Here is a 19,747-nt window from a genome sequence, read left to right as displayed (position 1 = left end):
TCTCCCCAATTTAGATGTGAGGAAACCGAGGTACATAGGGGTTACATAATAAGCCATGTGACTAAAGTAGTAAGTCATCAAGCTGTGATTTGAACCTGGCAATCAGGCTCCAGAATCTTCATTCTTAACCACTATGATAAACTGCCTCCAGTAATGAAAGACAAGAGGATGTGCGTGAATGGAAGGACAGAAGGATTTTTGGATTGGAATAGAATCCAGTCCAATCCCTGCCCTGGGGATTCCTGGCCAGCAGCTGTCCTCTTCCCAAATGCCTGTGGTCTTCTTTACCTTCCGTCCCGTCTCCACACTGCCTCTGAGTGATCCTCCCATAGTGCAAACCTGATCCTTCCACTCCCTTCAAACCTGCCGTTGGTCCCCTGGTGTCCACAGGACAAATGCAGTCACCCTAGGTTGACGCTGAGGCCCTCTGTGGTCTGTGTCCACCTCCACCTCTCGCCTCACCTCCCACTGAACTCTGCATCAGACCATGTGGTTATGTGAGCCAGTCCTGCAGATTTCTTGACTGGGGAGATAACAGAGTTATTGTGAGAATTAAATTAAATAATCAATATAAAATGCTCAGAACAGAGCCTACAATGTATAACTGCTCAATAAATGTTAGCACTGTTCTTTTCATTTATTTCTGATTATCTTGCTGAAATTGCTTCATCCAAAATATAGCTTATTTCTAAGTTCTCTCACTGTACTTACAACTGCTTTGTAATACACTGAAAAATAAAGGAACTTTATTAGGAACTTCTAATTCACAAATTCAGAGGCAGAGTGAGTACCTTCAGGGCCTAGTCAGAGCTGTTCCTCTGTTTCTCTGCAGGTTTCTCAGCTTTGCCTTCCTCTGTGCTACCTTGTTTTTTAGGCTGGCTTCCATCAGGGCTGCCAGAAGACTTCCTGCAACAGCAGGAACTGTGTGCTTCCTTATTCACAGTCACTGAGAAAGAAAATATCACATCTCATGACCATCCATCCAGAGCGCTAAGCTTGGTTCTGATTAAATGGCCTCCGAAACAGTCACCGTCTCCACACAAAGCCTGGTTCAGTGGGTTGAATGGTGACCCCATTAGTTTGTGCCCCCCACCCTCACCCCTGTATTGCCCCTCCCCCCTCCCCACTGGTAACCACTAGTTTGTTCTCTGTATCTGTGAGCCTGCTTCTTTTTTGTTATATTCACTAGTTTGTTCTATTTTTTAGACTCCACATATAAGTGATATTATGTAGTACTTGTCTTTCTCTGTCTGACTTATTTCACTTAACATAATAGCCTCCAAGTCCATCCATGTTGCTGCAAAAATATTTCATTTTTTTAATAGCTGAGTAGTATTCCATTGTGTGTATGTGTACACACACACACACACACACACACCGCATCTTCTTTATCTGTTTATCTGTTGATGGACTCTTAGGTTGTGGAAGCCATCTTTTATTTAACACATCTTGGGTTATATTATTAACTATTATGGTAACTAAAACTCAGTCATTTCATTTGACTTGCTGACCGCCCTCCCCCTTATCCAATCTGTAGTTATCACTTATCTCATTTGACATAATCCCTCACTGATAACTCCTTCAAGTCATCTTAGAAATGATCACTCAAATTGCCATTTCCTTGTTTCAAGACTCCAGAAAACTTTTTAAGGACTCCCTCTATCTTCATAGGACCCTTTAATGAAATAGAATTGGATGCTGTATTTACCTTATGTTTTCCTGAATGTGATCCTGGTGATTCCTGACTGACATATAAATACATGCTACAAATGCTTGTGACTGTGCTTAAACAAATGTAAAAATAACACTATTTCTGTATCATGCATATTTAACACTTTGACATCTTTAGAGTGGGGAACAAGTAAAAATGAGAAATGAGATGAACAATCCATTCAACAATAATCTGTATGGGTATTTTTATTTTTCCCCTTTTTAATACAAACAAGGCAAGGGCCTTTGGTTTTAGTCTTGTGCAGTCTTTAAAGACAGACTATTGTTGCAAAAACCAAACTAAAACAAAAAACTCTACACTGAACACTAGAATGTAAAATATGAGTTTAAAACTTTTTCTTCTAAAACAAAGAATATAAGGACAAAGCCTTGTCTTGTTAAAAACCTTAATTATAATTAAAGTTTAATTACAACAGCTAAAAGTAGAAGGTACCTGTTAAACAAATTACACACGAAATCAAAGCAGCAAAATTCATAAGGAAGCACCTACAAATTAGTGTCTAGTGAAGGAATATGTTTCTATGTTCTGTATGACAAAACACGTTGAACAATGGAGCTATTACAGGAATAGACCGTGAAACACTGGGCCTGAGAAACCATGTGAAAACTATTTGAAAAGATCAGTATTATTGTACCCATTCATAGTAATTTTGCAAACTGTCTTCCTTTAAAATTACTTTGTAATAGTAATGTACTATATTAGTTTTCTTTGCTGCTGTAACAAATCATAGCAAATTTAGTGGCTTAAATAGCACAAATGCATTGTCTTACAGTTCTGTGGGTGGAAAGTCTGACACAGGCTAATTAATACTGAACACAGAAATGGATAAAATACCAATAAGTTTAATTAATTATTTAATAATTAATAATAAATATATATTTTAAATGATTGAAATTAAATAGAAAATCTCAAACATGACCAGGGTGAGGAAACCCTGTTCAATGAGTATTTAAAGCATGCTAAAGTTCTTGTGAAAACTGTAAACTTTACTAGAAAAATTTATTGTTAAGAAGGTAGTTTTTAAAAAAAATTTAAAGTGCTTCTTAGCTAACAGAAATAAAATTTGTAGATTCAAAGAAAGCAGAAAGAGGAGCAGAGAGGATTCAAAAATTTTAGGGAAACTAAAGAAGAAGGAGAAAACCCATTTTAAAAACAAACAAGAGACATAAATTTATGATAATTTAAATTACAAAATATTTAGAACTGGATGACAATGAAAATACTAATGTGAAAATATGTGATATGCCACAAAAGTAGTTTTGGAGGAAATTTGGGCTTACATAAATGTGTGTTATAAAAAAGATCTAATATACGTGAATTAATTTTCAATTCAAAAACTTTGGGAACAAAAACAACAGATATCCCTAAAGAAAAAAAGTAGAATGAAGAAAGAAATGAAGGTAAAAGAAGAAATAGAGAACAAGAAACAATAGAGAGGAATTACAATATACTTTTAAATAAAACAGACAACTCTCTAACAAGAATGTTCAAAGAAAGTAAGAGAAAAGGCACAAATACATGTATTGAGAATGAAAAGGGGGCTATATTTACAGCTATGAAAGATATCTTTAAAATCATAAGAAAATCCTCTGAATAACTCTGTGCTTATAAATTTGGACATTAAAAGGAAATGATAGTTGTCTAGGCAATATAATTGTCTAAAGGTGACTCAAAGTAAAATGAATAAACAACAATTAACAAAATCAAATCAGTAATCAGATTCATTTTCTGTTCCTCAAAGATAGGTCCATATGTTTGTACAAACATATATAGGAACTTGCTATATAACAAAATCAGCATTAAAAATCAATAGTAAAATAATAAGCTGTTATTATCATGTGAAATGAATTGCTTACAACATACACAAAAGTACACTCCAGGTGAATTCAAATTCTAATTATGAAGAGTAGAACTTGAAAACCTTTGGAAGGAGATATGAAAGAATAATTGTGTTATTTGAAGGTAAGGAATATTATCTTAGAAAACTCCTCAAGAGCACAAACTGAGCTTGATGTTGTCCATCTCCACCGTCCCCTCCCTGTGCTGTGGTTGAGGAAGCTCACGGGAATGTGCTACATAAAAAAGCTCTCTGGTCCTCAGGCTGTCAGTCTGGTTTGCCAAATGGATCACTGGCAGGAAGTCTCAGGACAGGAGGAAATTGAGGATGGTGTAGTTATTCTTCTGGTTCCCATAACACCTGGCTACAGTGTATTGTCCGTGTCCTTGTACAATAGGCCACAGCTCCCCCTCAGCCCTCCCCCACCTCCAGCCCCCTCTCGAGGCTCAGGAATAATAGCTCTACTTCCTGTCTTCACTTCTAGGAGTGGTTGCTGTTCCTTGCCCTTGAGGACTGCTCTACCCCTTGTTGGTTTCCCCAAACCCCAAACACATCTTTGTAAATTGTCCCTTATTAGACTCTCCACAACTTCATGATTTTGAATACATCATGTGTTTTCTTTCAAGACTCTAGATGATAAATCAACAAGGAAAAGAATGATAAAAATTGATTTTAAACTTCTGCATAATAAAACAATCACAGCACCAGCAAAGGAGGGAGGGAGGGAGGAAGGAAAGAAGTTGCAGACAGGAAGGTTTTTGCAACACATAACTGATGAAGAATTTCCATCCAATGAGAAAAGAAACAAGAAAAATGGAAAGGGCTATAAACAGGAAATTCATAGAAGAGGGAACTATTGGGTTGGCCAAAAGGTTCGTTCAGTTAGTGAATACGTTGTTCAATCAAGTTCTTCGTGAAAATGAAAAATGTGTCTTTTATTATTACTTAAAACTGAATGAACTTTTTGGCCAACCGATAGATTAGCAAAAAGACAAAGCGAAACAAAAACTCAGGGTATTTTAATTTTCCATCCCTACACAACTTTGGAGCTTCATCGCATCTTCTCCAGCCTCCTGGGCAGCTGGGGGTTGAGAAAAGGCTGGGAAATAGGCACCTTAGGCCGTCAGGGCAGAGTCCTCTGTCTTCAAGCTTGCCTGGGAGTGACAGCAATGGGGCAATGACTGGAGGGGTTACAGAGGGAGAAGTCATTGCGTAAAGAGGTTCAGGATAAGACCCAGGCTCCAGAGGGTGATGCAGCTGCGTTTCACAGCAGCACAGAAGAGAGGGAGACAAGAGTGAGGACTCTTATTCATCAGAGGTAGAGGCACAGGGATGTGGACGGGGCCAGTGATAGTGAACTTGGCGAGGGGCAGGTAGTAATTGAGGGAGTTTGTCCCCGATGGTCTGTGCTTGGGAAAGCGATGGAGAACCGGGCGGCTGCTATGGGAGAGGCAGGATGCAAGGACTGTGAGGTCCTGCGGAGGCTGAGGGCAGAGACAGGTGGTCCCTTGACTCTGGGCTTTTTCAACACCAAACTGCAGAATGAGGTCCAAGCTGGCCTTTCTAAAATTCCATAACTCCTTCCTTAAGATCGTAGGCTGCTGCCAAACTGGACAGCTCACAATTTCCTCTTAAATAACTTGCCTCCATCTTGTAATCTTTCGCTAGACTGAAGTCCCAAAATGCTTCTGTTGGTAACCATGGTTATTTGAAAGAATAATTTTTAAAGTGTTGGAAAAGAGATAACGGAGCGAAATAATTATTTTTATATTTTTGTATTTATTAGGGACAAATCCATAGGATACGCAAAGAAAAAGAAATACGTACTTTTTTAAAAAGTCATATAGACCCTTTCAGTATTTTAATAGTCTGTATTTCTCCATTCAAAATTTAGGACTAAGGATTTACAAATACAACTAGAAAATTCATTACCTGTATTTTGTTATTGGAGCTCCAAATTCAATTCAGTGCAACCCATTGTTGGGTACCTGCTAGGTACAAGGTATTGTGTGTATGAGCAGGCAGAGGAAGGATTGTACAAAACAGGAAGACTTTGACCATGGAAATTGTATAATGCTGGTACCTAAAATAGCATTATTCCAAGTAATTTCCATCTCCAGTAGTCTGCACTTTTTCCGCAGGCATGGAGGTAGATGTATGATCTCCAAATAGGTGTGTTTTCCCATCACAGCTGACCTTCAGGTTTGCTTAAAGCAATACTGCCTCTCCTAGCGCCTCACCTCTGTTTAATGAGAGCCATTTCCGAATGCCAACGTTGGGTTAATGGACTGAGATGGGAGAAAATCAAACCTATCTCTCCGTTTTACACCAGATTGCCTTTCTGCCTTGTGGCTTTAATCGCTCAGTTCTACTCACATCTGCCATAATAACAATTACGGGTTTTCTACCGACTTCTTACCCAGGAGGGTATGTCAGAGTACAGCAACATCTCCTGAAGAAAGGAAGGGAAGATTCTTAATCTTTTTCCAGCATCGTAGGTGATAATTTTCCTCTGCAAACCCCCAAGGAGTACTTCTTTTGGCTTTCACACCCACCATTCCCACAGGTCTTTGGCTCTGTTCTGATTTACGAGTTTCCTTCTATCCTCTTTCATCTGGGTTAAGTTTTAATTATGTAGACAGATTGTCAAAGTCTCTTTTTTCTTGTAAACAACTATTTCTTTGTTAGTAGTAGATTTTGTTTAACTGGTTTTCTCCTATCTGAATCTTCTTGTGGACTCAGGAATTGTGTCTGTTCATTGTTTAACTGCAGCATCAACAGAAGAGAAAGCTGGTTTCCCTTCGGAGTTTTCCGTGAGGGATTCAATCTTGGAACACCTCAAATTGCAAATCTCCCTCGGGAACTGTTCTTTGTTGCATATGTTTGGAAAGCCCATAATATTTCAGTTTTGAATCAATATAAGAGCAGAGTATCACCCACCCAGTAAGCAGTATGATAATACTCTCAGTTCTTCTACTTATTTAAAAACTTCCTCTACTACCCAAATCAAGAAAGTGCTTGAAATCCTCAAAAGCACTTGTGAAAACATTAACTGTTGTCTCTTCATCAAGGGACTCAGAGAAGTGAATTCGAGAAAGCTCCTCAGGTAGTGCTGACAACCACTGCTCTTACTCTGGGACCTTCCGTGTATAATTAAAATATGAAGGAAAAAATGTATTTATAATAGGTCTTTTCACTGTTGTTTTGCATAAATACTTTTACCCATTTGGTGGATTTCTTTTTTCTAATCACTAGATCATGCTGCCACATCCACATCTAATTCTGACCTCATAGGTTACCTTTGAAGCCCGACATCTGCGTGAACATTGATTTTGCCAAGTATAGCTAAATATTATCCTTTCACCAGCCTAGCAATCTCCCACAGCATTTTTAAACTTTTACCTGGCACCTCACCAAACACCTCTTAAAAAGGCTAAATCCATATTCTTTCAGAAGTTTTTGAGGCATCTTTGAAGAGAAAGGAGAGAGAATTTTTAGACACAGCAGTGTATGTAATGTCCTCGCAGTGAGAAACCATTTATTCAGCTCATCCCAAGGCGGGGGGTGTGGTCCGTGGCCAAGGAACAGAGCTAAGGTCTTTGACCAGCCTTAGACACAAAGCCATGACCTTGGCCTCATTAGCTGGGCTGCTAACTATGTGAGCTCACCATGCAACCTACTGCATATTTGCACGGCTGTTCATAGGGAGCAGGGTTTCTTAATTTGGGTTGCAGTAAGTGTCCGTAAACATACTGATTTTTTTTTTTTTGCGGTACACGGGCCTCTCACTGTTGTGGCCTCTCCCATTGCGGAGCACAGACTCCGGACGCGCAGGCTCAGCGGCCATGGCTCACGGGCCCAGCCGCTCCGCGGCATGTGAGATCTTCCCGGATCAGGGCACGAACCCGTGTCCCCTGCATCGGCAGGCAGACTCTCAACCACTGCGCCACCAGGGAAGCCCAACATACTAATTTTTGACGCTAGATTTTCTGTGTGTTTATATTTTTCTAAGGAGAGGGTTTATATTTTCATCAAATTCTCAAAAGTGGATAGAGCTTAAAAAAAATGTAAGGTTAGGATTCCACTAAATGAGATCATTCTAAAACAATGTCATTTCAATATTTCTTTAAGTAAAGTAACCTTTTATTACTGAGGTAGATTTCTGTAATCCAACGTAGATTTCTCTACTCCATGTTATTGTGGGAGAGGCCCTTGAACTCTGACCTTTTCATTATTTATCCTTTTATGCCTTTGAGGGAATTTAAGTGTACTCTTTAAGTTGGAGAAACCTACTACTTTTCAAGGAGAGGGAAATGAGAGATTGAACCCTTCATTTTTGAATTTTTGTATATTTTTAAGACATGAAGTGGTGTTTCCCCCCTTTATCTACAAACATGTTTTTCAAAATCCCTTCCTTAACAGTCTATTCTGAGAGTCTTCTTTCCCCTCAAAACCATTCTAAGATAACTTGAACCTGACTTTACGATATAGGAGAGCTGAAGTCTGGGATGCTTCCCCTAATTAAATGTTAGACTGTTACTTATTAACTGTAGGATAGCACATTCCTTAGGTAAGATAAAGGTAACAATAGAAAATTGCCATTCTAGGGCCATCAACTGCAATCTCTTCTGTCTTCAGTGTTAAAGTTCATGTAAATCCTCAGTATTGTTGATAGACTGTATATCTGTACCATATTTGGGAAGAAACGTTATCAGCAAGGTACAATGTGGATTTTTAAAAAATTCTAGGTTACTTCACTGAACGAGCACTTAAGAAGAAAAGAAAGGATTGAAACTCTGTGGAAAACCAAACTATGTGGTCTTCAGAAATGAGAGATGCAGCCATCTGAAATGGTCATGAACCCCAAACAAGTCTTCCTCTCAGTGCTGATATTTGGAGTAGCAGGGCTACTCCTCTTCATGTATTTGCAAGTCTGGATTGAAGAACAACACACAGGTAACACCTCAACTTGTTTTTCCTATTTTTAATTATAATGGTCATTTTCACTTAAATGAGCTATGGTGTTTATAGATATATACAAAGTCACAATACTTCCAACAACACAGAGCATTAGACACAAAATAAAACCTCCAGCTCCCCAGAGAAAAGATGGTTATACATTTCTGGGGAGCATTTGCTTGGTCCCTTGGGACCACTCTTGGAATTTTTGTTACCGTGGCCAAGTGGCTCATTAGCCTTTTGGCTCAGCAAAGACTGCTTGTAGAGAATTTGTCTACTCATTTATCCGACCTTTGATGTGTCTACTAAGCATTGAACACAAGTCTAAAGAGAGCTGAATATACAGCAAACTCTCTCTTTTAATTCCTTTTTAATTTTTGTGTTGATACTCCAGTTGGTGTAGAAATTCTTTCATACCTTTAATATAAAGCAAGAGTTAGCAAACCTTTTCAGTAAAAAAATAGAAAATATGTTAGCCTTTGCAGGCCATGTCGTCTCTATCACAGCTATTCAACTCTGCCAACGGATCAGAGAAGCAGCCAAAGATTATTATGTAAACAAATGAATCAGGGTGTGTTCCAATAAAAGTGTTATTTACAAAAACAGCTGGTAGGCCAGCTTTGGTCCACTGGTTGCTGCCTACTCTACTTATCTTGTATACTCATCATTCAGTTCGTAATTGCTGTCTGTTGGAGGCACTCAATTACTGTTAAAATGGATTATGTTTATCATGATGCAAGGAAATGTTTTAGAGCATCATAGAAACATATACACATAGGTGTTGTGAAATTTGGTTGTTTTCCGTTAGTAGAAATAGCCTATGGCTTATGACTGTTAAGAAAAATAAAATAAAAATAGAACTATTCCTTAATTGTTTTCAACTGTGGCCCATTTTAAAATTATTCTAGATATAAAGCGCTTAAGAATCTACCCTGAATGGACTTGAGGACACAGGGAGAGGGAAGGGTAAGCTGGGACGAAGTGAGAGAGTGGCATGGACATATATACACTACCAAATGTAAAATAGATAGCTAGTGGGAAGTAACTGCATAGCACAGGGGGATCATCTCGGTGCTTTGTGACCACCTAGAGGGGTGGAATAGGGAGGGTGGGAGGGAGACGCAAGAGGGAGGAGATATGGGGATATATGTGTATGTATAGTTGATTCACTTTGTTATAAAGCAGAAACTAGCACACCATTGTGAAGCAATTATACTCCAATAAAGATGTCTAAAAAAAAAAAAAAGAATCTACCCTGAAAGATAATTCCATACTAAGTCTTAAATAATGATGATTTTAAAAGTTGTTTCCATTTTTAAATTCCTATCCTTGGTTTAGCCTCATAGACACTTTGGAATTATTTAATTTATATGGTAACTCTTGTGAAAAGAATTTGCATATAATTATTTTCTAGAGAGTATGTAACATATTGTCCAAACTTATTCTTAATTCCCATTACAGTTTATAGAAACTATAATATCTTCTGTTTTCTATATTACTGCAATATTTTATCATACTAACTGATAATATTGAATGAGACCATCTGTGATAAAATAAATAGGCTGATTCCTTTTGCAATATAATTCCTAGCATAGATCTTGTCACATAGCCTTCAGTAGGTGTTTGTTGAATGAGTGAATAGATGAAAAACTCACTGTAGACTATAGACTGGAACACGGCAAAGAATGAAGAATCAAAGAGATCTCATTATTGGGAGGTTTGTTAACATCATAGTCTCATAATAGATTTCCCAAGAAAAGTATCACAACAAAGCTCCAATACGTAAAAGAAAATATATTCCTATATACAGACTAATGGAGAAATGTGATTTAGTCTGCCAGTAAGAAACTACATGACTTCTGAGGAAACAGCCAAGTCATATGATAACCTGACATATACAGTACAATTTACAAAATGTGTCCACAAACATCAGTAGCTACAATTGATCGAAAGCTTACTAAGTGCCAAATGTTTACATGTATTTTCTCTTACCCTGTAGACATCTCACTGGATGTGCTATTCTAAGTTTGTAGATGAGGAAACCAAGGCTCAGGTGGATGAGGAAGTTAGACAAGTCCCCACATGAGTGGGCTGAGGTACGGAGGGAAAGCTAGGATTCAAACCCAGGTTGTATGTCTCTGAAGTCCATGCCTCTACCCTATGTATTGCTTCTATGAGGGGGAAAAGGTGGATATTATTACCCCCTAGAGCACACATGAAGCAACTGATTAAACTGAAACTTTAAGTGACTTGCCAAAAGATACAAAGCTAAGCATTTTCAAAGTATGATCCATGCCCAGGTTCTCCTATGCCTCGTGAGCCCTGAGAGAGCCTCCTAAGCAAAAAAGGCAGATAAGATAAACATATATGATACATGCTGTAGCATCAGTACAGACATTTTAAAATCACTGACTTGGTAAACCTAAGCTATGTTTACAAGTTCATAAATGTATAATCTCTTCTGCAAGTTGGATTCTTTTTTTTCTAATTTTTATTTTTCTTAATTGAGTTCATAGGTTTTCCAAGTTGGGAAATTATTTTCCTCAGTGAATATGGGCTGGTAAAACATTTACCATTTATTCTCTTAATTTTTGTGATTTGCTAGAAGTACTTTCTCTGATTCTCAATATGTCCTAAATGAATTATGTAATATTTCACAATCTGCTCACGACAGTGAGTATAAACGTTAGAACCAGGATTCCTTTAGATAACTATTTTACTGAAGAAACATTTTATTATTCTTCAATAAGACTTCATCTGGAGTTTTGCCTTATACTAGGCTGGTGTCCTAGGTTGTAATTCTGTAGTTTTCTAGGTAGACAGGTCCCTATGTATTTTATATGTGTTTCACATAACATCAGGCATTTTAAAAATAAATTTATGTATTTAGTTATTTATTTATTCTTTTGGCTGTGTTGGGTCTTCATTTCTGTGCGAGGGCTTTCTCTAGTTGAGTCGAGCGGGGGCCACTCTTCATCACGGTGCGCGGGCCTCTCACTGCCGCAGCCTCTCTTGCTGCGGAGCACAGGCTCCAGACACGCAGGCTCAGTAGCCGTGGCTCACGGGCCCAGTTGCTACGCGGCATGTGAGACCTTCCCAGACCAGGGCTCGAACCTGTGTCCCCTGCCTTGGCAGGCAGATTCTCAACCACTGCGCTACCAGGGAAGCCCAACATCAGGCATTTTTAAAGGCGGTCTCTTTAAATCAGAAAATATCTGAATGTATGCTTTGATGTTAAGTTAAAAATTGGAAAATCTGAGTTTTGGACACTTTAAAACTGTCACTCACAGAACTCTGAAAGATGTTTTGGTTCCAGAGATCCTCTGTAAGTGGAGCAGATTTTAAAGCTTTGGATGGTTTGATCTCATACACATTTCAGTTGTACATAAGAACTCTTAGGTTCTTTTCATACCTTTTTTCTTTTGAGGTTTTAAAATTCAGTAAGATACAGATTGTTTTCTATACCTCCCTAGTTTTCCTGGGCTTCTTCTTATTAAAATAAAATGCTTTAGGATTACAAAAAAAAGTCTTAAGTATGCTCCGATGTGCTAGTAAAAGATTATAAATAGACAAGACCTTTTTGGAGGCAAAGAGGAAAAATGTGTCACAGAGAAATGAAATTCTATCCAATTATAAAACAGTTTCATATGAGCATCCATTTCAATACCATCATCAATTAAATTATGCCTTTCTCTGCTAATTTTCAGTATGTGGTTGTATTATTATGAACTTTATTTTGTACATTTCTTTTCCCTAGTTGTTAGGAGTGCAAGTTTTACATTCAGAGGAAACTTGAAAATCTCAGATCTCCTTGTTAACTCTGGACAAATCACTTAGCCTCTCTAAGCCTCGATTTTCTCATCTGTAAAATGGGGATAATAATGTTTTCCATATAGGGTTGCAGTGAGGATCAAAGGAGACAATGCCTGCAAAGCACTTAGCATGGTGCCTGGCAAGCAGTAGTGCCCAATAAATGTGAGCTGTTATTATGATCCTGGAAATGATGCAGAGCATCTGCAGACTTGCTTTTTCTGAGTTATCCCAGTTAAGACTCAGCCACAATTCAGGAAAACAACCCCAAGCTTGTGCCTTGACTGATTAAGAGGAAAAAAGAAAAAAAGAAGGCTCAGTTCCAGCTCTGGTTAAAATAGTTGGGAGACTCTAACTGGCACAGAGCCATCGTGTTTCACAATGTAGACACTGGACAGGGAGAGATGGGATTGAGTGGCAGAGAGGAGAATTCGGGCCCAGGACGCTCTCAGGTCTGTACAGGCTGCCCAAGGTCAGGGTACTCATTCATTCAACAGCGTTTATTGAAGACCTAACAATCAGAGGTGCCAACAGAGAACCAGATATAACCCCTGTTCTCAAGGAGACTATAGTCTCATGGATTGTAAGGGAGAAAATGGTCTTGAGTCCAGGCCAAGGCTTTGGTACAAAAGGACAGTCCATTGTGACAGGAAGGAAATAAGCCCTTCTTTATGAGGTAAAGTAATGAGTCAAGACCAGGAGAAAGAGCCCAATCAGTTGTCAGTAATGGGACTGCTGACCAGATAAAAGTGTTAAAAGGAGCGGCATAGGGGTGGGGGCAGGGGCAGCAGATGCAGAGGACCAGATCCAAGCAGAACAGGTACCTGTCTGGGGAAGATGCAGTAATGGGGAGGGCCATCTCAGGATAAATCACAGCACTGGCTCATTTTTTTCCCCAGCTCCTGTTGAAATTTGCAATTCGGTGCTCTTTCTCTAGGTAGACTGCTACTGCTAAACAGAACAAATACCAGAAGGTGTGGTACATAATTGTTCTGTATATGCAATAAGACAGGGTGAAGACCCCGTCACAACAGAGTTAGAATCTCAGCTTTAGAAAAAAATTTAAAGATTATCTTGTACACCACCTTTTTAAAAAATATATAAATCCAATGACATCACTCCCCTGTTTAAAACTTTTCCGTGCTAGCTCATTCCCTTTAGCAAAATCTTCTCCCTGGGCCCACGAAGCTGTGGGTGGAGCCGCCTCCTGCCCCAGAGCCTCCCCTTCATTCCCTTGCCAGTGTTCCCAGCTTTACCTCGATTTTTCTACCAAACTAAGCCCTGGGCTAACTCAGCGCTCTCACAGTCTCAGAAGGTGGGATGCTCTTCCAGCTGTCACCTGTCAGGGCTTAGCTCAAATGTCACCTACTTTGATCACCCCACGATCCATCCGTCACCCTCTCCCACCATCTTATTTATTTCTGTCGGAGAAATGGTCATAATTAGCAATTGCCTTGTTTAATTATCTGTTGATTTACTTATTAATTGTCTGTATCCGTTAACTGTTTTGCAACCTCCACGAGGACAGAGATCTTGTCTGTTTCACTTATCGAAGTGTCCTCGTTCCACAGCATGGAACATGTATTTGGTAGGTGCTCAATAGTATTGTCGGACAGGTGCATAAAGAATGCCTCCGGGGCTTCCCTGGTGGCGCAGTGGTTGAGAGTCCGCCTGCTGATGCAGGGGACACGGGTTCGTGCCCCGATCCGGGAAGATCCCACATGCCTTGGAATGGCTGGGCCCGTGAGCCATGGCCACTGAGCCTGCGCGTCCGGAGCCTGTGCTCCACAACGGGAGAGGCCACAGCGGTGAGAGACCTGCGTACCGCAAAAAAAAAAAAAAAAGATGTATTCTATTATCGTATGAAACCTGTGTTAGAAATACATATATCTAATAAAATCCCCTGTCAAGTAGTGAAAAGTTATTTACACATATTTTCAAATATATAAAGTAGTGAAAATTAAACATCCCACTGAATAGCTTATTTCTTTTTTTGAGATATTCCAGAATCAAGTTTTGTCTTGGAGACACTGCTTTGGGAAAGATCCCCAGTATCCTCCTTACTTGCTGCAAGTAATAATAAATCCTTCTTTCTACTGAAAAAAAAAAAAAGTTTAGTCTTAACTATTCCAAACTAAAATTGTTGCCTGGATTTATATACATTGTAAAACTCTATCTGACAACTTCTGAACATTATTATTCAGGACCAGTATTTTTTAGTTTTTAAATTTTTTAAAAGGAAACAAATTTATTTAAACAAAAACTAAAATACAGTTCACCCATTTCTCCCACTGTTGCACCCCCCACCTCTGGCAACCACCAATCTGTTCTCTGTCTCTGTGAGCTTATTCTGTTTTTTGTTTATTGTTTTTAGATTCCATGTATAAGAGAAATAATACAGTATTTGTCTTTCTCTGTCTTACTTATTTCACTTTATATAATGCCTTCAAGGTCCATCCACATTGTCACAAATGACAAGATTTCATTTTTTTTATCTCTGAATAATATTCCATTGTATATGTATACAAATCTTCTTTATCCATTCATCTGTCAGTAAATGCTTAAGTTGTTTCCATATCTTGGGTATTGTAAATAAAGCTGCAGTGAACTTACGAGTTCCTATATCTTTTTCGAGTTAGTGTTTTCATTTTCTTCAGATAAAAACCCAGAAGTAGAACTGCGAGATCATATGGTAGTTCTCTTTTTAAGGTTTGTTTTTTGTTTGTTTGTTTGCGGTACGCGGGCCTCTCACTGTTGTGGCCTCTCCCATTGCGGAGCACAGGCTCTGGATGCGCAGGCTCAGCGGCCATGGCTCATGGGCCCAGCTGCTCTGCGGCATATGGGATCCTCCCGGACCGGGGCATGACCCCGTGTCCCCTGCATCGGCAGGCGGACTCTCAACCACTGCGCCACCAGGGAAGCCCTCTTTTTAAGTTTTTGAGGAACCTTCATACTGTTTTCCATAGTGGCTGCACCAATTTACATTCCCACCAACAGTGCATGAGGGTTCCCTTTTCACCACATCCTCACCAACGCTTATTTCTAGTCTTTTTGATGGTAACCATTCTAACAAGGGTGAAGTGATAGCTCATTGTGGTGTTGATTTGCATTTCTCTGATGATGAATGATGTAGAGCATCTTTTCATGTACCTTTGGCCATCTGTATGTCTTCTTTGGAAAAACATCTATTCAGATCTTCTGCCCATTTTTTAATCAGATTGTTTGGTCTTTGCTATTGAGTTGTATGAGTTCCTTATATATTTTGGATATTAGCCCCTTATCAGATATATGATTTGCAAATGTTTTCTTGCATTCAGTAGGTTGCCTTTTTCATTTTGTTGACAGTGTCCTTTGTCATGCAGAAGCTTTTTAGTTTGATGTAGTCCCACCTGTTTAGTTTTGCTTTTGTTGTTTTTGCTCTTGGAGTCAGATGCAAAAAATTATCTCCAAGATCTATATCAGGGAGCTTACAGCCTATGTTTTCTTCTAAGAGTTTTATGGTTTCAGGTGTTACGTTCAAGTCTTTAATCCATTTTGAGTTAATTTTTGTGTATGATGTAAAATAGTGGTCCAGTTTCATTTTCTTGCGTGTGGCTGTCCAGTTTCCGCAACACCATTTATTGAAGAGACTGTCTCGTCCCCATTATATATTCTTGGATCCTTTGTTGTAAATTAATATGTAGGGGTTTATTTCTGGTCTCTCTATTCTATTCTATTGATTTATGTGTCTGTTTTTAATGCCAATACCATACTGTTTTAGTCACTATAGTTTGTAATATAGCTTTGTTCCAGCTTTTTTCTTTTTTCAAGAATGCTTTGGCAGGACTAATAATGTTTTAGATATTGATAGTATTTTTACATGTTTACCTTAAGCAGAAACTTATTTGACTTTTCTTTCATACCTCTAATGACATTTTTTTTTGATTCCTACTAGTTTATTTCTGATTTACACTAAATAAGTACTGATATCTGAATTTAGTTTAGAATTCAACATTAGCATCTAAAGTCAATTGTTTAGCTATAAATTATCATACCTAGCATATGAAAGAATCACATAGCTATAATCCCACCTTTTCAAAACTCATTGTCACCAATCCAGGCTCTATAGGACTCTGATCCCAAAAATAGTTGGCCTGAGAAGTATGTTCATTTTGGTCAATGATGTGAACTTTCTGTAAGCCAGGGCTTTATTCAGATCTTCAATGCTGTTATCAATGGCAAGATTGCCAAAACAGGTGGCTACTTTTAATTTTTTTCTTTTGCAAAAGTTCAATAAACATCAATAGGCTCAGGTTATGTTTTAACCTTCTTGTGTTTGTATGAAAATGATAAGTAGTAGCTACAAGCTTCTGATTTTAGGCAAAGTAAAGCCACCTTATTGTTCTCTTGGACAGTTAATTGATTGAGGACCTCATAGACAAACTGGCCTCCATGCTTTGGTATAATATTTCTAACAAGATTCCATCTTGCTTTTTTCCAAACTAAATATATTTTGTGGCCTATAAATAAGTTTTGCTTTTAGACTGGTTTGGCATAATTCTTTTCTCTTGAGCCTCTCTGATGAGAAAGTGTGTTCTTTTCCTCTGAAATCAGGCTGTTTTTCCTGATTTTGATGTTGCTGTATTGAAATTCTATTTTCCCCCAGGGGATCTTTGTATACGTGACCTGGAGCAAAGGCACTTATAACATGGAAGGACTTTATGCTTGCTGTCAATCATATCCTCAGGAAAATAAAATTGCTTTTCTTTTAAAAGTCACTTGTTTGAGTTACTTCCTCTGGTTTTGATGAAGGTTGCAACCATTTTTTAATCAAATAAACACCTACTCCCTCTGTCTACCTCTGGACACCGCCATCTCCCATCTTCCTTTTACATGATTTTTCCCATCTCAGTTGACTTAGCTGTTCTCTCCTCCTGGAACATGTTTTCCTTCACTGTTTCCATTGCTGGCTTTTCCTTATCCTTCAGGGTATAGCTTAAATATCACCTTCTCTCAATTTCTTATGTAAAGTTGATATCCTCTGATGGTTTATCTCCCAGCACCTTTTATTTATTACTTCTTAAAATTTATTTCATGGCACTTATTCTATCTGTAATCATTCTTTTCATTTATTTATATATGCTCTACCTCTCACAATGCAAGTTCCCAAGGACAGGGAACTTGTATGTTGGTCACCAGTGTCCATTCAGACACCCATCACCCACTTTCAGATCCTGATGTCAATTCTCACTTCATTACGTACTCCCAGTGCCCTCCAAATTCCATGTGTGTTCTTATCCACTCAGCTACTTATAACTTGTCCCTCCCAGTGGACTCTGTTTTAACTCTCTACCCTGCCTCCTAAGTCTCCTGTCTTCCTGGGAGCTGCCCCCTGTGTATGCCCCACACTCCAGAAGCCATACTACTAGAAATGAAGGAGTAATGGTCAAAGTTGCTTAAAATCTTCTGAATTTGAATAACGTTCAGTGGCCAAGCTTTGCTACAGAGTTGATCCAATCAATGTAGATTTTTAAAAACTCTAGTAATCAACTGAATGCATTTGTTCTCCAAATATGTTCTGAGTACAGGTAAACAATAGTGCTGTTGCTTCAGCCCAGCACTCACCCTTCTTCTGGGTGCCCCCCCTGCCTCTGTTTCTTTTGTTCCTCCTCTCCCACACCATCTACAGAGGGTAGCAGAAACTGCCACTTGACAATGGGGCCCTTCGTTTGGTCCGTTGGCACCTGGCCAATGCTGGGCCCATCATCCATAGGACACCGCACATCACTGGTCACCATGAATTACTAGTCTAGGGAATGGGTAGCTGATTCAAGCTTAGCTGATGATTCCCTCTCTTGAAACTTTGGGAGGATGGCTCTGAGTGCCTGGACGATAAGATGCAAAACTCAGAAGCTCAAGTGGCTGTTTCCTACCACGTGGGCCAGAGCAGCTGAAGAGACCAGGCTGGAGAGAGAGCAGAAGGGCAGTTGGGAGGAGAGGAGCTGAGCTGAGGGGAGAGCCTCAGAGAGCGTTTGGGTTCCTGTATCAGCTTCTCCCAAGATTCAGGACTGTTCCTGCCTGGGGTATTTAAGGTGGCTTGTAGGGGTGGGAAAATTTCCCCTCTGCCTTTCTTGTTTCTTTGGCTGTTCCAATAAATTGACATGAGATGGATTAATAGGAGAAAAATGAAGGTAATTTCATACATATTGGAGCCCCATAAAAATATGAGACTCTAAAAGAAGTGGCCAAAGCAGGAAGCTTTTACACCTTTTAGACAAGTAACAATACATTTAGAATTGACATGAATTGAACATGAAGAATTGACATGACAGAAGTCTTTGGGGTTGGGGTAGTAGACTGGTAAAGAAGTAACAACGTTTGTGTATACAGCCTCTCTGCACTGAATTCCCTGTCTCTGGTGATAAGGATGCCTTCTGCCCTCCTGGGACAGGGAAGGTACCTTTCACAGGGGAGATTTATTTCCTGCTTCAGGGGGACAGAGGAGGGTCAGAGGGTCCTTCTTGTACCAGCTGTTTCTCAAGTACCGTTAATTCAAAATAATCAACATGCCAAAGTGACATATTTTGGGGTGACATATTCTGAACCCCTACAGGCTCAACTTGGGCTTCTGTCACCTGCAGCCCAAAGAGTCCTAATAAATCCTCACCAGCTCTCATACCTTCCTTCCCACCCTCTGTAAGCAGCCATCTTTCTCAAAGTGGGGTTACTGGAGCTTAGAGGGGCCTCATAAAGAGCCCCATTAGCTTTATTCATCTCTTAGGGTAGGGTAAGGGGAAAAGGGCACAGACCAATCCTCCTTCACTGATTTATCTTACACCGTGGACCACAGGGTGCTGCCTTGCTCACTGCTGTGCCCCTAGCACGGTGCCTGGCAAGCAGTAGACACTCACTAGATCTTTGCTGAATGAGTCAATCCACATGAAAAACTAGACTCAACTAAGCTAAAGAAGGCACATGAGGCTGGTGCTCAACGCTGGGTTTTCCAGAGGTTACAGTGTTTGGTTTGCAGGGCATTTTCTCCAAGAATATCCTGAAATGTCTTCCTTGAGGTTAGGGATGTGTTACCTGGAGAGGCTTATTTTTTCCTTTTGCTGTGTTTTGTTTCTAATAAAGGCTGGATCATCCTTTAACAGACATGTTGTTAGGAAAAGTCAAAAATTGAGGGAGGAGTTGTATAGGATGTCTTTTTAAGGTCCCTTATAATGTTAAATTCCCTGTGACTATCATTTTGTGTCTGAAAGAGGTATTAACAAATAAACTTGGGCTCAGAAGTGCTCCCTTTTGGAGGTGGTATTCTGTATTGGAAAGCACTGGACTCACTCTAGTTTCTAGCCTGTTTTGTGTCCTTGAGCAAGTTGATTAATCTCTCCAGATTCTGGTATCTTTTCTCCTCTGATCAACCTCCATAC

General features: G+C 39.3%; 1 protein-coding gene across 1 annotated transcript in view; it reads left to right on the top strand.

The window, feature by feature from the left end:
* CHST9 (carbohydrate sulfotransferase 9) overlaps positions 1-19,747 on the top strand; it is a 245,740-nt gene that overhangs the window by 29,677 nt on the left and 196,316 nt on the right. The window contains exon 2 of the mRNA XM_082641429.1: positions 8,318-8,525. Within this exon, the coding sequence (XP_082497555.1) occupies positions 8,405-8,525 (121 nt within the window). The 5' untranslated portion in view covers positions 8,318-8,404. The remainder of the gene's footprint in view (positions 1-8,317; positions 8,526-19,747) is intronic.

Source organism: Mesoplodon mirus (genome assembly GCF_964341445.2).
Source record: "Mesoplodon mirus genome assembly, chromosome: 13".
Classification (NCBI taxonomy): domain Eukaryota; kingdom Metazoa; phylum Chordata; class Mammalia; order Artiodactyla; family Ziphiidae; genus Mesoplodon; species Mesoplodon mirus.
Note: the sequence above shows the minus strand (reverse complement) of the source record. Positions and strands in the feature narration are given on the sequence as shown.